Source organism: Megalobrama amblycephala, linkage group LG18 (genome assembly GCF_018812025.1).
Source record: "Megalobrama amblycephala isolate DHTTF-2021 linkage group LG18, ASM1881202v1, whole genome shotgun sequence".
In the NCBI taxonomy this organism is placed as follows: Eukaryota; Metazoa; Chordata; class Actinopteri; order Cypriniformes; family Xenocyprididae; genus Megalobrama; species Megalobrama amblycephala.
In genome coordinates, this window is record NC_063061.1 from 7,580,177 (window position 1) to 7,600,362 (window position 20,186).

The window sequence follows — 20,186 nt, forward strand, 5'->3', positions numbered from 1 at the left end:
GTCTGTTTTAATTTCATGATGTGTTTTCATGTATTTATTTTTATTTTTATTTTTTTTCACAGTGCTAAATGTAATATGTGATTGTGAAACATGGAACACCTCACATGTTTTTATGGTCAAATTTATTTTTCATGTTAACTAAACAAACAAAAACAATGCACTGTGGCTTTAATTTAGTGTGAGCTGTGCAGCAAAAATAGACTCACTGCCAAAACAATCACAGCTCTGCCGCTTCTGATCTGTTCCCGCTGTGCCTCCTTGACATGCAGTGTGAATGCTCTAAATTGTGAACATGGGTACCGAAAAAATATGCGCTGCTTAAACTCTGATTGTGCATCCATTGTGAAAAAAGGCCTTAAAACATTTCATTGCGAAGTGGAACTTTGATGCTGCGTCTTGGTGTTAATGCTTTGGGGAACCAATAATCACTATGCCATGCTAAAGGAGTGCCTGCCTCACTAAGCTGTGAATATGCACAAATACGGTGGCCATAGCACTAAATTACTCTACAGAATTCAGCTGGAGTCAAGAACATATCAATCCTAAGGGCACATTCTGTGTAAAAAACAAACAAAAAAAAAAAATATAGTGCCACTAAGACAGTGGTCTCAAACTGCCGGCCCGCGGGCCATTTACGGCCCGCCCTCCCCCTACACCCGGCCCGCAACTGATCTCAAAAGTAAAACATAATCCGGCCCGCTAAATTATTATTTTATTCTTGTTCTCTAGTTGTCTCATACCATATTCCACATGCAAAGAAAAAGTCGCCGTTCTAAGGGACAATTCACAGATATCTCGTCACATGAGCGGCCACACCGCTTTCTCCTTTCCAAAGCGCTCATGCTTCCGCGGCGTCAGTCGTTGCTATGCAACCATGAACCGCGTTCTCCACGATAATGAAGTTTCAGCAAAAGAAAAAATTATTTCTCTAGCCCTTGCATTAGCTCTACTATATATATATATATATATATATATATATATATATATATATATATATATATATATACATATGCTCATCGGTTGGTCCTTGTCACATGAAAAGTTGAGATGTTTTCATCTCGCCGCGGCATAGGCGCGCCACATGCGCGTCGCGACCGCGTCACTTCTATTATGAGCGCGTTTGCCTAAATTACAGAAGCACTCGCGCAAGTCGAGCGTCAATTTTAAACCACCGAAATGCGTCCGATGCGCGTCAAACGGCATCTTGGACCAGTGCGGCTCAGCTTTGTGAGCAGAAGCACTGCCAGGTGTCTGGCAAGAAATATAATAGTGTACAAATGTATTCAGGGATTGCATTTGTTCAGTGTTGTTCAGTGCAAGATTTTGATGCTATTTAAGCTAAAATAAAGTTAGGGAAAATATTTGCATTAACTGTTAAAAACACTTACATATAGAGACCTGCTGTTTAAATTTTTTAAGTTGGCAAAAATATTTTAGGCAAGGCAATTTTATTTGTAGGCTATAGCACATTACACAATGGTAATTCAAAGTGCTTTATATAAAGAAGACCAAATACATAATAATAAAAATGGAACGCATAAGAAATAGAAATAACAGTAAAAACAGGGAATTCTGCTATCTGGATGGAAGAGTTACGGATCTATCCATTAGAGCGGATCTAAATTTTATAAATGAAATTTGAAGTAAAAGAGAAATAATGCAAAGGAAAGTAAATTTTCAGAAATTTTGCGCTTTCTTGTGTTTGAATATTAAAATGGCCCTCCTATGAGGTGTCAATCACAGAAACGGCCCCCAGCCAATTTGAGTTTGAGACCCCTGCCCTAAACATTGATTGTCAATATCCCCAGGCACTAGGGAAAAATCCCCAAGCTTCTAGTTCCATATCAAGGGAAGTCCCGGCTAGTACAACCTTCCTTCCTCCCTTGCAGGACAGGCCTCAGCCCAAAGCCCCTAGAGCAGAGCAAAAAAGGGGAGATACACAACATAGCCTTGGTTATGTTCTCGTATGCCTCGCTAGCACCTTAGCAATATTGCCTGAGAACACTCTTAGAGAGCAGCCTACCAAAGGGAGAATGCAGGATGCTAAAAACTTCAGCAATTAGGAAATTAGCATAGACAATGAGTTGAATTACTTGTTTTTCTAAAAAGCAGCCCATCTCCATTATGCCTAAGCTACAAACTTCAGTATTGCCACCCAACCAAGTGGGATCATATGTGCCTACCATTAAACAGGAAGGGAGGCAAACAAGAGAAAGACATATTGCAGTTTACCAAATAAGTCTCATTCACCAAGGCAGCAGCAGGGGAGCTTAGGCCCTACTTAACTGGGGAAATGGTAGCTCCTACCCTGATTTGAGTAAATGCACTTCTCTCAAGACCCACTCTAGCTAGCACTTCACTTCTTTCTTTCTTTCTTTCTTTCTTTCTTTCTTTCTTTCTTTCTTTCTTTGCTGCTAATCCATTTTATTGCTGCTAAACTACTTCAAGACCCAACAGTAATAGCTACTGCCCACATAATTTCATTCACCCTGCATCAACCCTAAGGTGGCGCCTGTCTAGAAGGAGCAGGTGAAGGGAGCATGATGTTCCCGGACATGCGACCACTCTTTAACACCTTGTCGGATGCATGAACACGCCAGCATACATAATAAGCTTTTTAATGCTCTCAGCATTACAGAGAAATTTGTTCTCCCTTGTTTTCTTAAAAATAAATCCTACTCAATCTCTGTGTAGATTAGAAGCACAAAAGAACTTCAAGAGCATAGAATATTATACATTTTTTTTTAATCTAAAAATCTACTCCAGTTAAAAAAGACAGCTGGTACAAGAAGAGGTGCATCATCTCACGACGACCATCCTTCTTAACCATTACCCTCAGCAGTGCTTAAAATCAAGCATTGCACTGGGCCTATCAGATGATGGGTCGTAATTTTTGCTACATAAGCCATTTATCAGTCCAGCTTCTGAGCCTAATTTAAGATCTTAACTTCTTGTGTCCCAGCACCCTCTTTTTATATTATCTTCACTTCTTCTTTCTGACCACTTTTTATCAGTCGTCTCCCTGAGGTTGTGCCTCTTCCTCTTGGCATCGCACCTCCTCTGTCCCCTGTCCCATGACACAAGTGGCCATGCTTGTCTTCTGACCCTGTCTCCAGCTGTCTGTTGAAGGGCCAGGATAGTAGGAGGCTTTGGAAGGCGAAATGGACCAACATGGATATATATCTGACTGCGCCCTCACCTCTCTGAACTTCCCCACAACCATCTCAATGGAAGTGCTAAAAATTGAGGGCTAAATTGGAGCATCAAGAAGGAAGTTTTTCTCCTTCTCCCTGATGTCCTCCAGATATTAACCACAGGTGCCTCTTCATTACAACCGTTGCTGCCACTGAGTGACTGATAGCAGTGGCTGTTTGTTTGGTGGTACAGAGGGCCAAGTCTGTGGTGTGGTGCAGCTCAGAGACCGCTTCAAGAGACAATCCCTGCCCCTGATCCAAATCTCTCTGCAGATCAGCCTATTATGCCTGCAAAACAGCCAATGTGTGCAGGGCACCAACCACCTGAACCCGCTGCTGTATATGCTTTGCCAGTCAACCATAAGGTGGCATCTAATAGGTGTAGACAGCAAGACCAGGGATCTTTAATGAGGAAGTCTCACTCTGTGATATATAGCTAGGCAGTGTCTCTTCTAAAGAGGGTATCTTCATGTGCTCCCACTCTCATAATCCCTCCACATTCACATAAATTGAATGTGGAAAAGAAAAAAAATGCATGCTGAATAAGTTTCTTCCAGGATCTCTGAGGGTCAGTGTGAATATTCAGAAGAAACGGCAGGCTCACAGGAAAGGAACGATCATGGCCCATCAGGAATCCCTCATTGAGTCTACCACAAGGAACTTCCTGTTTCTCACACAACCAGGTCAGGTTTAACCTGGCCATGGCATAGGCCATTACATACAAAAGTCCCCCTATGCGGGGCTGATGAAAGGAGAGGGCTCAACAAACTTCCTCTTTTTGCCCTCTCCTACTACATCCATGTTCTCTGCTAGATTGGAAGATGTTATAGAATGGGCTTCCTGATCCAGCAAATTACTTGAGCCAGCAATTGAGGATTGAGAAAGCAAAAGTGACCTGTGATCCTCATAATCATGTCTCCGCAGGCACCTCAGCAGCACTGAGGACCCGAGCCGCAGGGTTCAGACCCTTATCCCTCATTCCTCGAGAAGAGGGCCAAGGGCAAGTGGAGCTTCCTCACTGTGAACTGAACGCATGTTCTCCACTCCCAAACAAACAACGCAAAGATTGTGGATGTCCTTATTTGTCATAAAATGAAGAACACTGAGGCATGGACTTTCTAAGGCATTTGTTGCTTGTTTTCTCCATAATTCGTCTTTGTTCCCACTCACTACAAACAAACAGATCCTGAAGACAAAAAAAGCTGATAATGTGTAATACAGGTGCCCTTTTATACTCACGTGTGCTCCACATGTCAAGTCAAGTCACCTTTATTTATATAGCGCTTTTTACAATACAGATTGTTTCAAAGCAGCTTTACATGGATAAACAAAAAAAACAAAAAACAAAAAAAGATTCAATGATGCAAACAGTATTCAATCCTGCTGTGAAGCAGCTTTAATAAGAAAATAGTGCCGTCGATCAGCTGAGGTCAGTTCAGTGTTCATTCAGTTCAGTTCAATGACTATGTAAAATTCATCAAATATGTTAGTTCAATTTCAACTATAAAGCAGCTCTGTAGAAAACAATTGTCATGTCTAGACCTGGCTGACTACGGTAACCTCGGGATAAGTGTTGATGCCATTCTTCTTAAGATGTAACAAGACCATTGTGTTATGGGAAGTGTTCCAGGTTCTGGTTAACCTAATTTATGCAGCCTAATAATCCTTTAATGGATTTAAACTATAGAAATATGATCTATTAATCTTAATTCATGGGAGCAAGATACAGTGTCCACATAGTGACGGCCAGTGTTTTGCGCATTATTCCCTGTACCACCTCCTGCATTACATTACTAACTGTTAGCCCACATTGACAACAGTTAAAACTTGACATCATTCATCATTATTGATGCCAAAATTTACCACTTGTTCTGTTTCCTATTTTTCTCCTCTTCTTGCTTTTTTGTGTACTTATGTCTGCCAAATGGAATATACACAGTGAAATCTCCCAGAGTTAAATCAACTCTGCTCAGAGTACATTTGGTCCCTCTCTAAATAGTGTTAAGCCTCGTTTACACTGCACGCGTGTAAGGTGCGTTACGGCAGTGACGCGGCTACCGGAGCTGATACGCGGCCACTCTAGTCAATGCTCGTGTTTACACCGGCCGCGCCGCAGTGCGTTTGAGAAGCGTCCCAGAAGTGGCTCGACGCGCCGCTTCGCTAAAGATAGGCGCCTCGCCTATTTTTGATGGACGCCGCATCCAAGACGCGCAGCTCAAATACAAAATAAAGTCAAAATAATCACCGTGTAAACTCCTGCTCATATTTCACATCACTAGGATGCCAGAAACTGACGACAAGAGATTCGAAGTTGAAAAACTTTAAATTTCTTTGTTTTTGTTGTCCATAACTGGAATTTTATGTGTTTAACTTCATCTGTATGGCTACAGCAAAATAAAGTATGGCATAGCAATAAACACAATTAAACCAGACAAAATATAACAATTTAGCCATTAAAAACATGAAAAAATCAACGAAAACAACGTTGGACAGGCAAATCTAGTGGTCTCGCGAATCCAGCCACTTCGCTTCAGAAATGCTTCTGGTGTGAGTTGACACCGCGTAGAAAACGGAACAAAACCTTGCCAGAGCCATAACGCGCCGCAGACGCGTGCAGTGTAAACGAGGCTTTAAAGTAACACTGAAGCAGAGTTAAAGTTAATGAGATAATTAAGCTATTAATTAAGTGATGATTGAACATTTATGATGAACACCTGCTGTTAACAAGCAGAATACTGAAGAAAAGAGAAACACAAGAACTACAACTGACTTCATCCAAAACCATTTAATTGAAATCAACTGAAGATAAAAGGCATTAAATCTCTCACGATCTGATTTAAAGATCGGATTCACTTATTTCTAACAAGATTGACTTTATTTCTGTCACACGTCTAAAGAAGTTCTTATTGAGAATTAAGAGAGGTTTAGATGTTGGTGTTTTATTGGTCAAAAAATTATGCCACCATCGTGGTGGTCAGGGTTTGTTTTAGTTGGGCTCTTGACCCTTTTATGTTTTTAAAATAAAATAAAAAAGCAATTGCAATAGTGTTTCACAGCGAACACTTGTACATTGTTGAATCAAAAGACTAAAGGAGCAGATAAGCTTGATGTGTGTCTAAGTGATGCTGTAATTAATTTTTTTAATGCACTGCATTGTTTTAAATTTACTCAATATATCTGTTTGCTGCAACTCTTTCTTCTCATGCTGTAGTTTCACAGGGTTGGTAATGCAAAACCGAAATGTACAAATGACAAAATATGATCAGTTGCTTTGGATGCAATCAGGAAATCTCACAATGACAACATCATATAAAAGCAGATAATATCTACTCACTGTAAAGCACTGACTTATTTGCTTTACAAGAACATATGCATTGTTAGAGAAAAAAATCTAACATAGAAAGTCAACGGTCAAGAGCCCAACTTAAGAAAACTCTGATCTCCATGATGGTGGTGTCTTTTTTTTTTTTTTTCTTGACCAATAAAATAAAAATAAAGTAAATCTGGTTGGTAATATGTGAAGCTGGTAATGCTGTTTCTGGAGATGTTTAATCAGATCTACAGAGATTTAATGATTTTTATCTTCAGTTGATTTCATCTAAGGCTGTGACTGAAGCCAGTTGTAGTTCTTGTGTTTTTCTTTTCTTCAGTGATTCTGCTTGTTAACAGCAGGTGTTCATCATAAATGTTCAATCATCACTTAGTTAATAGCTTAATTATCTCATTAACTTTAACTCTACTTCAGTGTTATTTTAACACTATTTAAAGAGGGATCAAATGTACTCTGAGCAGAATTGATTTAACTTTGGGGATTTTGCTGTGAATCTTTTCATTTTATCAAATATAAGCTTTCCACATTGTGTATGTTCCTCAGGGGTTGCACTAAAAGCATAAACAGTAAACAAAATAGGGCCCCGCGCATAGGGGGTTGCTGTGTGAGATTTTGCTGTGCAATATATTATATCCTCAAAACGCATTACCTGCTTTGCCTGACCCGTAGCTATGCCTCTGCCTATCATCCGTTATTTCCACGACTTGATCAAGTCATTCTTCTATAAACTTCATTGCATTTAGCCATGCCCCTTGTATTGAGCTCTTTTGGACTGCACATTTGACTCACATCATGTTCTTTCAATGAAATCTTTAAAACGCACTCACCCTATAGCTTGGTGACCCGAACATTACAATTATTTTTTACATTTACTACAATACACTTAGATACACAGCATTTTTTTTTCCTGTGCGGGTACAACATCAGACGTGCGCAGCTTAGAAGGAGCAGTGGGCGTAAGTCTTTTTGTATGCTTTGGTGGTCAAAACTGAGGTTATGTGGTCTTCAAGCAGAGAAGGCTTGTCGGCTTGCCTATGAGGCATTTGGGTTGTCTTTGGTATTTGAGCTTATTCTACAAGGAATGTGGCTTCTTCATTGGCATTGGTTAAAGGTACTTGCTTGGAAGATATTGGCATGAGGCTGGTCCTCTCCAAATACTTTTGTCAGATTTGTAGGTTCATTCTACGGGACGAACGTAAATCATATGTATATGGTTTTTTTTTTGTTTCTTTTTGCATTTGGTTTGTATGGTGCATCAATGTGTGCTTGCTACACAGGTTAAGTAATTTGGCAGCAAAAGTTCATATGGTGTGATGTTATATAAATTGTTACCATTTCACTCAGCATTGAGTAGCAACAAAAGGGAACATTACCTGAGTGAGAACGCTCATGCCTCTTTGCAGAAACTCTGAGGTGATGATGCCAAGCAGAAACTTAGAAGAAGGTTATGACGTAGCACCTCTGTGGCATCGGTTTAGCACCATCAGCCAATGAATTGGTGTAATTCTATGGGACTTCAGACCATGTGACCACTGGTTTCCATCACACAAGTGTCTCATTAACACTTAGGGAACTAGGGTTACATAGTAACCAAGACATTTCTCAGCTTCCTCATTCCAATCCAATTCAATAAAGGATTTTGATTCAGTAGGTTTTCGGTGTGTGAGGCTACCCACAACAAAATGTCTCTCACTGTTTGACAGAAACTCAGATGAATATGCAAGAAACTGTATTTTTCTTTTGCACACCTGGTTAGAACATTTCAGTTACTTGGTTATTATTCACACCAAACTTCAGTTATGTAACACAATGCAGTCAGATGTGTTCTATGGTCAGAACACACCTATAAAGAAATTACCAGTAAATATGTCTAAAAGCAACACTAATCACCACAATGGTGACTTCTAATGAAACAGCTATGCTCATGATTATTCCACAATGCAACGTAATAAATTTGAAAATTTGTTGTTATGCCAGAAAATGACCTAGTGATTTCACGGTATAATGTAGTTTATTTATGATCAGAAAGTCTTCTAAAATCCTGGTCATTGTTTACAGTCTAATGATGTGCTTGAAACCAGAGCATATATCACTATCTATCTACATACTTATCACGTATGTAAATGCATATGCTCAGAGCTGAGAGTGTGTGTTCGAGAGCGATAGGATGAGTAGGAGTGTGTGTAATTACCCGTCTGTTACTGCATGTGTGTGTGTTTATCCCTTTCACAGTGAGTAAGGCGAGTGGGCGACAGCAGCAACTGGTCTGCCTGTGTGTTGTTGCACAGCAGACATGCCTCACACTGCACGATATTACTCATTTCCTTAGCCTTGTGTACATGCACACACACACGCACAAACTCTCACACTTTTTCACAGTCAGCCTCGCAGCCCTTTCGACATGGTGTGACACCACAATTTGCCTGTAGATTTGCACACACCGTTGCCTTAGTGGTGTGTCTGTGTGTGTGTGTGTGTGTGTGTGTGGAAGAGATGCAGGTGTGATGGACTGCAGGAGTAAGTGGCGTCACACGGATATCTGCTCAGCACACCCCATCAAGGTCAGTCGCATCAGGTCAGCAGTGCTTTTCATTTTGATCTCGATCTAAGTCATTAACCCCGTTTATGCGTGCTCGTGACATGCTTAGAAGTTGTGTTATGTTATTTTTTTCTGTAATCTGTGCTTTTCATTCTACTTTTTTTCTTTGCTTTTTACTGAAAGTACATAGTTTACTTTGTAATTATTTAGTATTCTTTTTTAGTATTTTCTATGTTTCTTTGGTTGTTTTTAGTAAGTCATTGAAGATCACTGGTTCACAGTTTTTCCACTAACAGTAGAACATGAGTAAACATAAAAAGAAGAAACTAGTGAGAATTAATAGACTGTGATGCTTCAAAAATAAACACAGTGTTAAGCCTCAATATTATTTGTGACAGTGAAATGTAATAAATGTCAGTTGCCATGAAATCCAGTCTGATAAATGACAAAAATTGCTATGCTGTGCTGTCTGTAAGGATAGTGCTGGCAGTTAAAGACTATTCATGTTTGTCAATTTGATTCTGTCACTGTTTTTCCTGTTTTCTACTCTGTGATTTTTTTAAAAGCTTTATAAAATCATTTCTAAATGTATCTATTTGCAAAGCATTATACATGGTCCCAAAACATCATGTTAGAGTGATTTAATCTGTTACAAGAAGCAGGGCTGTAAAAATGATTTCCAGGGATATAAGGTGTAGAATGTATTTGTACCCGAACTGAATGTATAGGGTAATACTCATGGCACGGTTTATGCATGTTACAGCTGTCAAAATGCATGTAATATTTTAATTTTATTTTTCAACACTCGAGATAATAACCAAGGACAAGCTCGCAGAAATATAATTTCACAGAATTTATGTTGTGTTCTATGACTAGGTCTTCTATTTTCCAACCCTTCCAGTTCTGATTAAAATGGAAAAAAAATTACCATAAAAATGCTTCTCTTACTTTTTTTTAGATTTAAATGTCTGCACAAAACTATGTTTAAATTCTACAAAAAACAACAAAAAAATAAGCATTTGTAAGTACTTGAGAGCTCAACATTTAGTCTTATGAGAAATTTACCAATGCTTACCTCTCTATTTATTATTCAAGTAAAAAAATTCTCCAAAAATTGCACTAGAACTTGAGTTCATATAAAATAAGGAACTTGTAAGAATGAATAGAAATCTCAATTCACTGTGAGAGTTCAGACTGAACAAACCAACTTTTCTTAAACTTGTTTTAGCAGCTTGCTCCTATGTGATGAGTTCTGAACACTTTGTCGGCCTACTTTTTCCGATAGAATCCCTATATAGCCCTCTTAGCCTTCTTTGGTCACTGTAGATGTATGGACTCAGTTTCCATGGAAACAACAGCAGGGTATTGGGTTCAGTCCATGCAGACAGTGTGGTAGACAGAGGCGTTGAGAAAGAGACCAGATGTGCTGGCAGCACATCGCAGTAAAATATAAGTGTCTATGGAGTGTTGAATTGACATTAGAGACACTGTCCCACATGAAGGTGTGAATGAAACAAGCATGTTTTATTGCTTTAAGGAGCCTTCTTTTGTGTGTGTGTGTGGTTTTTTTTCCCAAATGTCTCTGTATATCCCAAAGTGAACTTCAATCATGGGTAACTTTAGGTAACTTTTCCTTTCACTACAATAGCAGTTCATTCTGGAGTTTAATCACAGTTTAATGAACAGAGGCAGCCTATTTAAGAACTGGCATGTAGTCTCTTGCCATATTTGTATGTGTGCGGGTGAGAAAATGTTTCTTGAGTGTGTGTATCAGTATATGTTTTGCGTGTTTGTTGGTACCACAACAGCAATATGGTGATAATCAAATGGAAGTTATATTTAGGTCAGATCAGAGTCTGAGTTTGCCAATTTATTGCTCCCACTAAAAAGCATACAAAACAGAAGTTCTACAGAATAGAAGATAATCATATATAATGGCCCCAGCAATTGTATAGATTTTAAAATGTATGTTAAATGCGATGAACTAAATTTGTGGTTAATCTACTAGGACACTGATTTCATACATGCAAAATACTGTATTTAGGTACTGCACTGATGCTTTTGTCATGTGCAAATATGGTTTTGGGTCAAGCAAGAGGTCAGTCATGTTTTTTTTTTCTTTCCCTTTCTCCTCTCAGGTGAGTGGGAGTTCTGAACGTGGCCGTGTGTGACACGTTGCGTGCGTGATGCTGATCAGCAGAAGAAAATGTCTCTCTCCTAGCCCCTTGTTTTCCCCAGCCCATGTAACCTAGTGTGGCCCAGAAGGCCCGGGGGATTGTCCCATGAATCCAAGCCCAGACCGCAGCAAGGAGTGTCTCCCCCCAAAAAAGCGGGAGTCCCGACAGGGCTCGTCAGATCAACAAGCCCCAGAGGATGACTTCAAACCCCCTGCCCCTTTCCGAAGCCGAAGGCAGCATCACTCCACCGAGGGTCACAGAGAGAGTGGGGATCTTCTACCACCCCCTCCCCCCATGCTGCCACCTCTTCCTCTGTCGTTGCCTTGGCAGGTGTCCTATACCCCCTCCATGCATCACTCGTACTTGCCGGTCCAGGTGGGAGAGCGGCGAGGGTCATCTTCGGCATCCTGGAGAGAGCCATTGTGTGGGCGGGGTATGGATGGAGGACTGGAGCATACCATTCCCCACCACTCTCGCTGGCTGAGCAGTGACATCCCCCCCATTAGTGTTCAACCACTCATCTCTGTGCCCACGTTCAAGAGTGTCTACACAGCCGAGTCCAGGGAAATGTGGTCCTACGGCCCCAGTCGGCGGGACTATAGCTCATCTCTCTTCTCCCCCCATCTCTTTCCACAACCTACAGTTTATCCCCATGACACCCTCCCTGACAGCAGACTCAGGTACCAAGGCAGACGGCCCAATGGTGTTGATAGCCCAGACAGCAGGTCTGGACCTAGCAGAAGGTTGCCCTCTTGTGATGACTATGGGAACGACAGTGTAACCAGATTGGATAGTCCACATGCCAATGGCAGGAGAAGACAGGAGAATACATCAAGACAGACCCTTGGAAGAGGCCTTCTGCCACGAGAGAACACAAGTTCACATTCCTCATCGTGGGACAGGGACCGTCGGGGAACACCCAAAGCTCCAATGCCCCCCTCATCAGACACAAAAACAGGAAAGGCAATTACTTCTCAGGACCATTTTGGTGTTAGTGCCTCTCAGGCTGGAGCTCAGATCTACTATGCTCTGGGGTCCCTTTGCCCTTCTGCTCAGCAGAACCCTCATGCATATCCACAACTTAGTCCTTCTGTGTCCTGTTCCCCAAGGAATTCCCAGTACTCCCTGCAAAGCCAACAAAACAGCCATGGGGTTGAGACAGAATGGGATCCCTCTGCAGGGTCCTACCGCCCTCCTGTCGCTGTGCTCACTGGCCCTGACCCACCCCCTTCTGCAGTCCTACCTCATTTTGCCAAAGGTTCCCTGATTGAGCTGGCCGGTGGCCATCTGAAGAGGGTGGAGGAGCTGAAGACGGAGGATTTCTTACGCAGTGCTGACACCTTGCCTGAGTTTCACCTGAGCACCTGCACTATTCTGTTAATCTCGCCAGGACCCACTTATGGCTTCAACCACTTGCAGGTCTTACTCACAGACCGCAACACTCAGGTGAGTCTAGCACAACAATGTATGCAGAAATCAAACTATGATGCCAAGTCAAGTGAAGCCAAATTTTATTAAGGCACCACATTATTAATGCTGTAGAGCACAAAATGATGAAAATAAGGAAGGGAATTTTGTAAACTAAAAATAGAAAGCACAAGTAAACATGACAATTGACCTGAAAGCTCTTTGTACAACTGCTAAAGTATCACTATATTGCACAAACTAATGGAACACTTTTTCCAGATCCTTTATGAAAACATTTGCTTGCTTCGTCCAAATTCATTGATGGATTTTTTTATATGCATTTTTTGCATGTTCAAGTGGCTTAAATAAAAACAAAAAATAAGCAGAAAATTAGCCTAGTAAATTTTGTTTTTCACATTCAGCTAAAATACATTCATTCCCTTCCAAGCAACTGAAAAGGCTACTTAGAATCCATATGAAGTCCCTTGAAACACTCACAGTAACAAGTTATTGAATGTGTTGATGTAATTTTCTCTGAAACATGAAGTCAGGGAAGGACATATCGAGTCACAGCTTCTGTGTCTATAATAATATGAGGAACAGGATGCTTCCAATTCTACAGAGCATTTGATTGGATAGAAAATGATGAGAAGCTGGGTGGTATTCCAGAAAGCAAGGTTAACTTACAATTATATATGATGAACTCTCAGTTGATTAACCCAAACCTTCCAAAACCACGGTCTGTAGTAAGTTCAGTCAACCCAGAGTATGAAACTCAGAGTTAACGGTGACCACACAAAGACATACTCGACCGAGTACTGAATCCAGAGCTGCTTTTCCACTGTCAGGCCAAACCGCTTTCTTTGTTTAACTGTTCCATTCTGTGCCGATCCAGGCCAGCAGGCACGGATATGGTGTTATTTTCCACTGTGGGGAGCTCTTTGGAATGTAATACATATGCGTCAGTCGTTGCCTTGGTAATGTAAGAGTTTACAGTGGTATAAGATATAAATAAAGGCCGCATTATGGATGATGATCAGGTATTTCTTTTAATTCTATTATTAATTTGTGTTTGCATTACTCAAATAGCGTGCTTGGCCAGCTAAGTGACAAACAGACAAGTGACCAATCCTGAATTGCAACGTCACTACATGCATTCTACCAGCACGGTTCAGCATGATTAGCCAACCTTGCTGAGAATTCTGAACCAAGAACTGTTTGTAACCATGCCGTACCAGGCTTAAGTGGAAATACAACTGGAATTACAACTAGAATCATTCTTTACCATTATTAGAACCATTCGGTCTGATGGTGGAAAAGTGGATCAGGAGTCACCATGGAGATCGACGCTAAGGAGCGCACCATACTTCTTTTGTTTAATGCCGATTTACATTCTTAGTGCATACCGCCATCTATGGGGCAATTGTACAATCATTTTTAATTTTATATTTTAATCTTCAATCAATTTATCTCCGTGAACAAGAAATATATTGTTTGTTTGATGCTATTTAAAAAACAAAGATTGATTGAACTAAAAAAAAAACAGTCTGTGCTTGCAATAATATCACTGTAAAACTTTATTTTTTTGTTTAGCCATTTTGCTTCCACATTTCTTGTATGAGATGTATCATATCAGTAGTTTTATTAGAAATACATTATATAGAAAACTCCCCGTTGCAAAAAAAAAAAAATAAATAAATAACCTTTTGAGTGCAGATCCACGATGTGTGAGATGAGAATAAAATAGAGTAAAATAAACGTTGCTTTATGTTATAATAGTGGTTGATAAAATATATTAAATATAATAATTTTGTCATTGTTTTGGAGCACACTAGCTTATAGATAAACTTAAGGCTAACACGTTTATACTAAGAGCCAAAAAACTTAAAAGTGTATAAGTGATATATGATGTAATGCTTTTAGCAAATCACTTCAAGATGAGGCCTTTAGAAATAAAGACCATTTTGACATAGGTCTAAAATTTATGAACCTCTTTATGAAGGACTTCTAACACTGATCACAGATCTCAAGGGTGGCAACAGGATAAACACTAGCAATAGGATTGCTGAAGAAAATGTTGGACCTATGGTTTTTCTTGTTAGTCATTCAAATAAATATTTAGAGTTGTCTTCCTTAATGATAATCCCTTAAACATAATGTTGATAATGCCAAAGAATTCCATAAGAAACCTTGTGTTTGTCTTTTTTTCCCCACCTGCGTTCTACTGTCCTACTCTTTGCTAAGTCCTCCAGTGATCACATTTAGCCAGGGCTCAGGATCAGTTCTGCATTTACATCTCATTGGCCTATAAGAAGAACAGAAAAGTGTAGAGCAAAAGAACATGTTCTAAAATTTCAACCAGCTTTTCAGTGTCCATAAAACAAGAACAGACATATATAAAAACATATATAAAGAGATAAAAAAAAAAAGAATGTGTCAGTTTCGTAAGCTCAAAAAAAAAAAAAAAAAAAAGTTATAAATACTCTTCAAGGTTAAATAGTTTAAACTAATTTGAATAATTAAATTTTCCCCTATTCAGTGCAATTAAATACTTTGAGCATTAAGGTTTACAGTGTATGCTGGGGTATAATTTTGTCATCATGATATTTCGGGTCATGATTTTCATTATCATTATCGGCCACCTTGGGAGTGAGAACAGTTTGGTCTTTTTAAATGGGTGTCAGTAAAGGAGTGGGTTCAGTAAGCTCACTTTATGATCCGATAGCCTTTTTGCTAATCTTCATGTTAAGCAAATGTTGAACATTCATTTTGGATTGAGCTACAGTATATTTGGAGCTTACAACAAAATAAATTTTTTTTTATTAGAGAAGTCACAAGAATGTTGTTTTGGGACAGGCAAGATTCAGTTTGTAGCTTCACTCTTTCCCTTTTTCTGGCATCCGCAAACAATGATTGGCTGTCGTAAAAAGCAATTGCAATCTAATCTGTGATTCCATTTCAAATGGCAACTCACACTGCGTCCTCTAGAGGACACTTTGAGGAATGCCTCCAGCATGACCAGTGTTTGAAGCATGTGTTTAAATGCGACAATGTCATTGGCCAACGACAGTCTGTGACGTCACAACTGGTGTGACCGTGAGTATAAAATGGCACCTGTATTAGACATCATCAGCTTTTTGTCTTCAGACTGTTTGTTTTGACACTTGACAAGTGTTTCAGGAAGTTTGTGCCGCTGTGTCAGCGTTACCTTTTGATTCACTTGTGCATCATTTGTCTTGGAGAGGATTACGCGCATTCTGTTCTCAAGGGGACAGAATGCATGGATTGCAAGGGCCTCTCCATGAAGAAGATCCATTTATATCTGTCCCTTTTCTCGAGGGAATTAGGACAGGCGTCTGTACCTCTCAGTTTGGGACCTGCTGCAGCTGAGGCCCAGGCTACAGAGAGATTAGATCTCCCCTGGAAGTGCGAGAGGCTGCAGATCACTCATGGGCATTCAGATGAACGATTTCTGGCTGGCCATAAATGTGCAGCTTCCGTGAGTCTTCCATTTCTGCTGGACCTTCACACTAAGGTGGAGAGGTCCTGGAAGAAACCGGCTCGGATTCATCCTTTTCATCATGCTATTTACATGAACGTTGAGGGGATACATATGCACAGATATGCATCAATGCCACCTATGGAAGATGCACTCATGAGCTATCTTTCTATGGGATATACATTGATGTTGAAGACTCCAGCCCTGCCAACAAAGCCATTCCGTGTGACACCTCAGTTGAATGGCAGGGCGTACATGGTGCGGGTCAGGCCGGTGGGGCTTTGCACACAATGGCAAGCCTACCAGGCTGACATCCTTAAAGATTTGGATGATCTGTGTTGCCGCTGTCAGCCGTTCGATGGCGGCAATGGTGGCCATGGAGAGGCACTTGTGGGTTAACCTGGCTGACATCGGGGAGAAAGAAAAGTGCTTTCTTCTCAATGCACCATTATCACCCTCTGTGCTCTTCAGCACATCTGTTGAGACAGTTGTCTGGAGGTTCAGAGAGGTGAGGGTGTGATCTGCAGTGTTTAAGAGATTGATACCACGCCATCCCAGATCTGCACCTGGCAGTCTGAGAGCGTCTCCAACTGTAACCCGAAGAGGAATTTGAGGGAGGTCATTGAAAGTAAGCATGCTGGTAAACAGCTGCACCCCCCCCATTCTGAAAGTTCAGTAGAGTGACTTTATGTGTTGGTATGCTTGATGCTGTGATGTGGAAGGAGACTATCTTCCCCTGGTGTGGGCTTATAATTAGGAAGTCCCCTGTAACTTCCTCTCTCCCCCTGAGGGGGTTTCTTTAAGTAGGAAGCTCCCTTGGGTTTGCCAAGGTGTGGGCTTCCCCAAATTGTGGAAGCTTAACAGGAAGCCCCCTTGAGGCTGGTCTTATAAGCAGGCAGCACCCTTGTGGCAATGAAGTTATGGCTACCTCCCCCAGAATCGGAGTCCCCTAAGTAGGAGACTCCTTCATTTACCTAAATCAAACTGCCTTCCTATTAGGGTTCTTCAACGGGAAGTTTCCCTAGAATGCAAATGTTAGCATGTATGTTAGCAGGCGGCTCCCTTATGTAAGCAGTGAGGTAGAAACAGCCTCCCCCACTTCAGGCCCCCCTAAGCAGGTAGTTTCCTCGTGTGTGTGCTGGAGATTGATAATGTGGTCAAGCCTGGGCCACCTACTTCAGGGCCTGTAAGTAGGCCCTCTGCTCCCACAAGACAGCTCAAGATTATCCATTTACTTGGATACCTTTTGGATACACTCTGTTTCGGCTCAGGCAGACTTCGGAGACTATAGCACGGCTAATACTTTACAGAAAATTTCTAGTTTCCTCTAGTGAGCGTAGTTCACCCTTCCGTTATAGGGTTTCTTTATTAGGGTCTATTGTCATTGGTTCTAGCCTAGTCAAAGTTAGGGATCAGTTGTTTGGCTGAGCTTTGAATACCTTCTCAGTGGTTGGTGCCTACTGGTTGATCCATATATATATATATATATATATATACATATATATGTATATAGACTCCCTTATGTCGTGAGTGACAGACGAGGGGCCCATTGTTTTCCTGTGCCAGTATTCCCTTAAAAGACAATGTCTGGCATTGAGGCTGACATTTACAGACCTTTGAGCTCATCTTAGGGCTTGGAGCTGGGGTGGTGGCCGTAGGGAACAGTGTCACTGACAGTTCCATGGACCTGGTGAAGGAATCTGACTCCGGCATCTAAGTCCATTGAGTCCTTGTTTGTAATTGTCACAGCCAATTAGACAGTCATTCACTCAGCATGGCATAGAGGGCATTTGTTCCTCAAAGTGTCCTCTAGAGGATGCAGTACGAGTTCCCATTCGAAACGGAACGTCTTAGGTTAAACACATAACACATGGGGTAAAACCAGCATGGGGCAATAGGCACAAAGTATTTATACTTTAGCTAAGTTAATACTTTTTCAAAACAATAATTTTAGCAAAGTCTGTATTATTTTGCTAAAAAAAAAAAAAAAAATAGATTTTTGTTCAATAAATATGCTGTCATTACGATATGTTCGTTTTAAAAATACAGAAACAAAAATATTTAAAAAAGTAAGGATTTTGAAAGCATTAAGATCCCATAATAATTTAATAAAGCTTTACAGTTGTAACAATAAATATATTTTATTATATGATATGATTAATATCATATTTTAGACATGATAGTTTTATTATAAATTGCAATTATCTCTAAGGTGGACACCCAACTCGATATATGATATTTACAATCTATATCTAACCATGTCATGTCAACAAAAGGAAAAATCAGCCAGCTATTTATTATCATGTTAATTACTGTGTCTTTAGCCCCAACAGCAGGGGCGCCTTTTACCCCCAATACTATACTAAAAAATTGTTGCTTTAATTACCTTGAACAAAACTGATAATCATTAACAAGACCATTCTCTCAAAATATAGTCAATTTTATCGATTCTCATTTGCCACATAAATCCACAACATTTTAAAAAAACATTAAATATTAGATCAAATTAGAGCAGGATCAACTTTGTGTCTGTCAAAAGTTTGCGTCGTCAAAAGAGGTTGTTCAGGTAAGTGCTGAGCTGAATTTTTGTGCCATCTAGTTGTTTAAATGAGAATAAAGTAAAATGTGCCTTTAGCCCCGTTGTAACCTGTGTTAGAATTAAAGGGATAGTTAACCCAAAAATAAAAATTATCCCATGATTTACTCACCCTCATGCCATCCTAGGTGTATATGACTATCTTCTTTCAGATGAACACAATCAGAAATATATTTAAAAATATCCTTAGTCCTCCAAGGTTTATAAAGGTTGTGAAAGGGGGGCTGCATATTGAAGTAAAAAATAATGCATCCATCCATAAAAAAAGTAAAACATACAACTCCAGTGGGTTAATAAAGGCCTTCTGAAGCAAAGCGATGCGTTTTTGTAAGAAAAATATACATATTTAAAACATTATAAATTCAAATAACTTGTTTCCAGCAGACGACTGTATGCAGAATGCACAAGTCGATTTGCAGCAGAAGAGTATCCTTTGACCTGATGCACAACGCAATGACGAACGCGGAGGCGCAGAGGATAGAGAAAACAAATCACCGGTCACGGATTATAAGTCTAAAATGATATTTTTTTAAAGAGAAATTATGGAGGATTTTGATAAAAGAGAAGAGGAGCTTAAATTTGTTGCACAGCCCTATTTGTTTGAACTGTGAGAGGCGTCTAAGCTTACAATACTCCTACTCTGCGTCTCAATCAGCTCCCTAGCGTCCTAAGTCGAGAATTAGTATATTATTTAAATTAATATGGCCGACTACCTGATCAGTGCTCTGACTACTGAACTAGGGAGCTGATTGAGACGCACGCCTACATCCTGCGTCATACATCGTGTCAGAGGATTACTCATTTGGCGCAAGTCGACTTGCGCATTCTGTGTACGGTAGTCGGCCGGAAGCTAGTTATTTGAATTTATATTGAATTTGATATTTTTCTTGCAAAAACGCATCACTTTGCTTTAGAAGGACTTTATTAACCCCCTGGAGTTGTATGGATTACTTTTTTTTATGGATGGATGCATTATTTTCGACTTCAAAAAACAGCCCCCCATTCACAGCCATTATAAACTTTGGAGGACTAAAGATATTTTTAAATATATCTCCGATTGTGTTCATCTGGAAGAAAATAGTCATATACACCGAGGATGGCTTAAGGGTGAGTAAATCATGGGATAATTTTCATTTTTGGGTGAACTATCCCTTTAAGGGGGTGTCAAACCAAACCAAATCTGATTAACATCAGAATGTTGTTTTCTTTGGTTGCTAAGCGAACCACACTAGTTGAGTTTGTTTGAAAATTGGTATGATTCAACACAAATCATCATCTTCATTATTTTACCAGTTTACTTTACAAAACACAATTCTTGAACATTTTGTGAGAGAAATAATTTTACTGTGTGCAGTCAACTTAAATTGGTAAAACAATTTACTCCATCCACTAGAAAAGGAGAAGAGTTGATTGTGATTAATGTTGCTATTGTTGGGTTCCCTT

General features: G+C 40.1%; 1 protein-coding gene across 3 annotated transcripts in view; it reads left to right on the top strand.

Moving 5' to 3' along the window:
* zmp:0000000926 (ataxin-1-like) overlaps nt 1–20,186 on the top strand; it is a 52,177-nt gene that overhangs the window by 30,356 nt on the left and 1,635 nt on the right. Inside the window, exons 1-2 of one of the 3 annotated variants that reach the window (XM_048167570.1) lie at nt 7,022–9,100; nt 11,203–12,687. In XM_048167570.1, coding sequence (XP_048023527.1) covers nt 11,347–12,687 — 1,341 coding nt within the window. In that variant the 5' untranslated portion in view covers nt 7,022–9,100; nt 11,203–11,346. Of the gene's footprint in view, nt 1–7,021; nt 9,101–11,202; nt 12,688–20,186 lie in introns of those variants that run through there. The other 2 variants (XM_048167571.1, XM_048167569.1) reach the window with 2 other exon arrangements.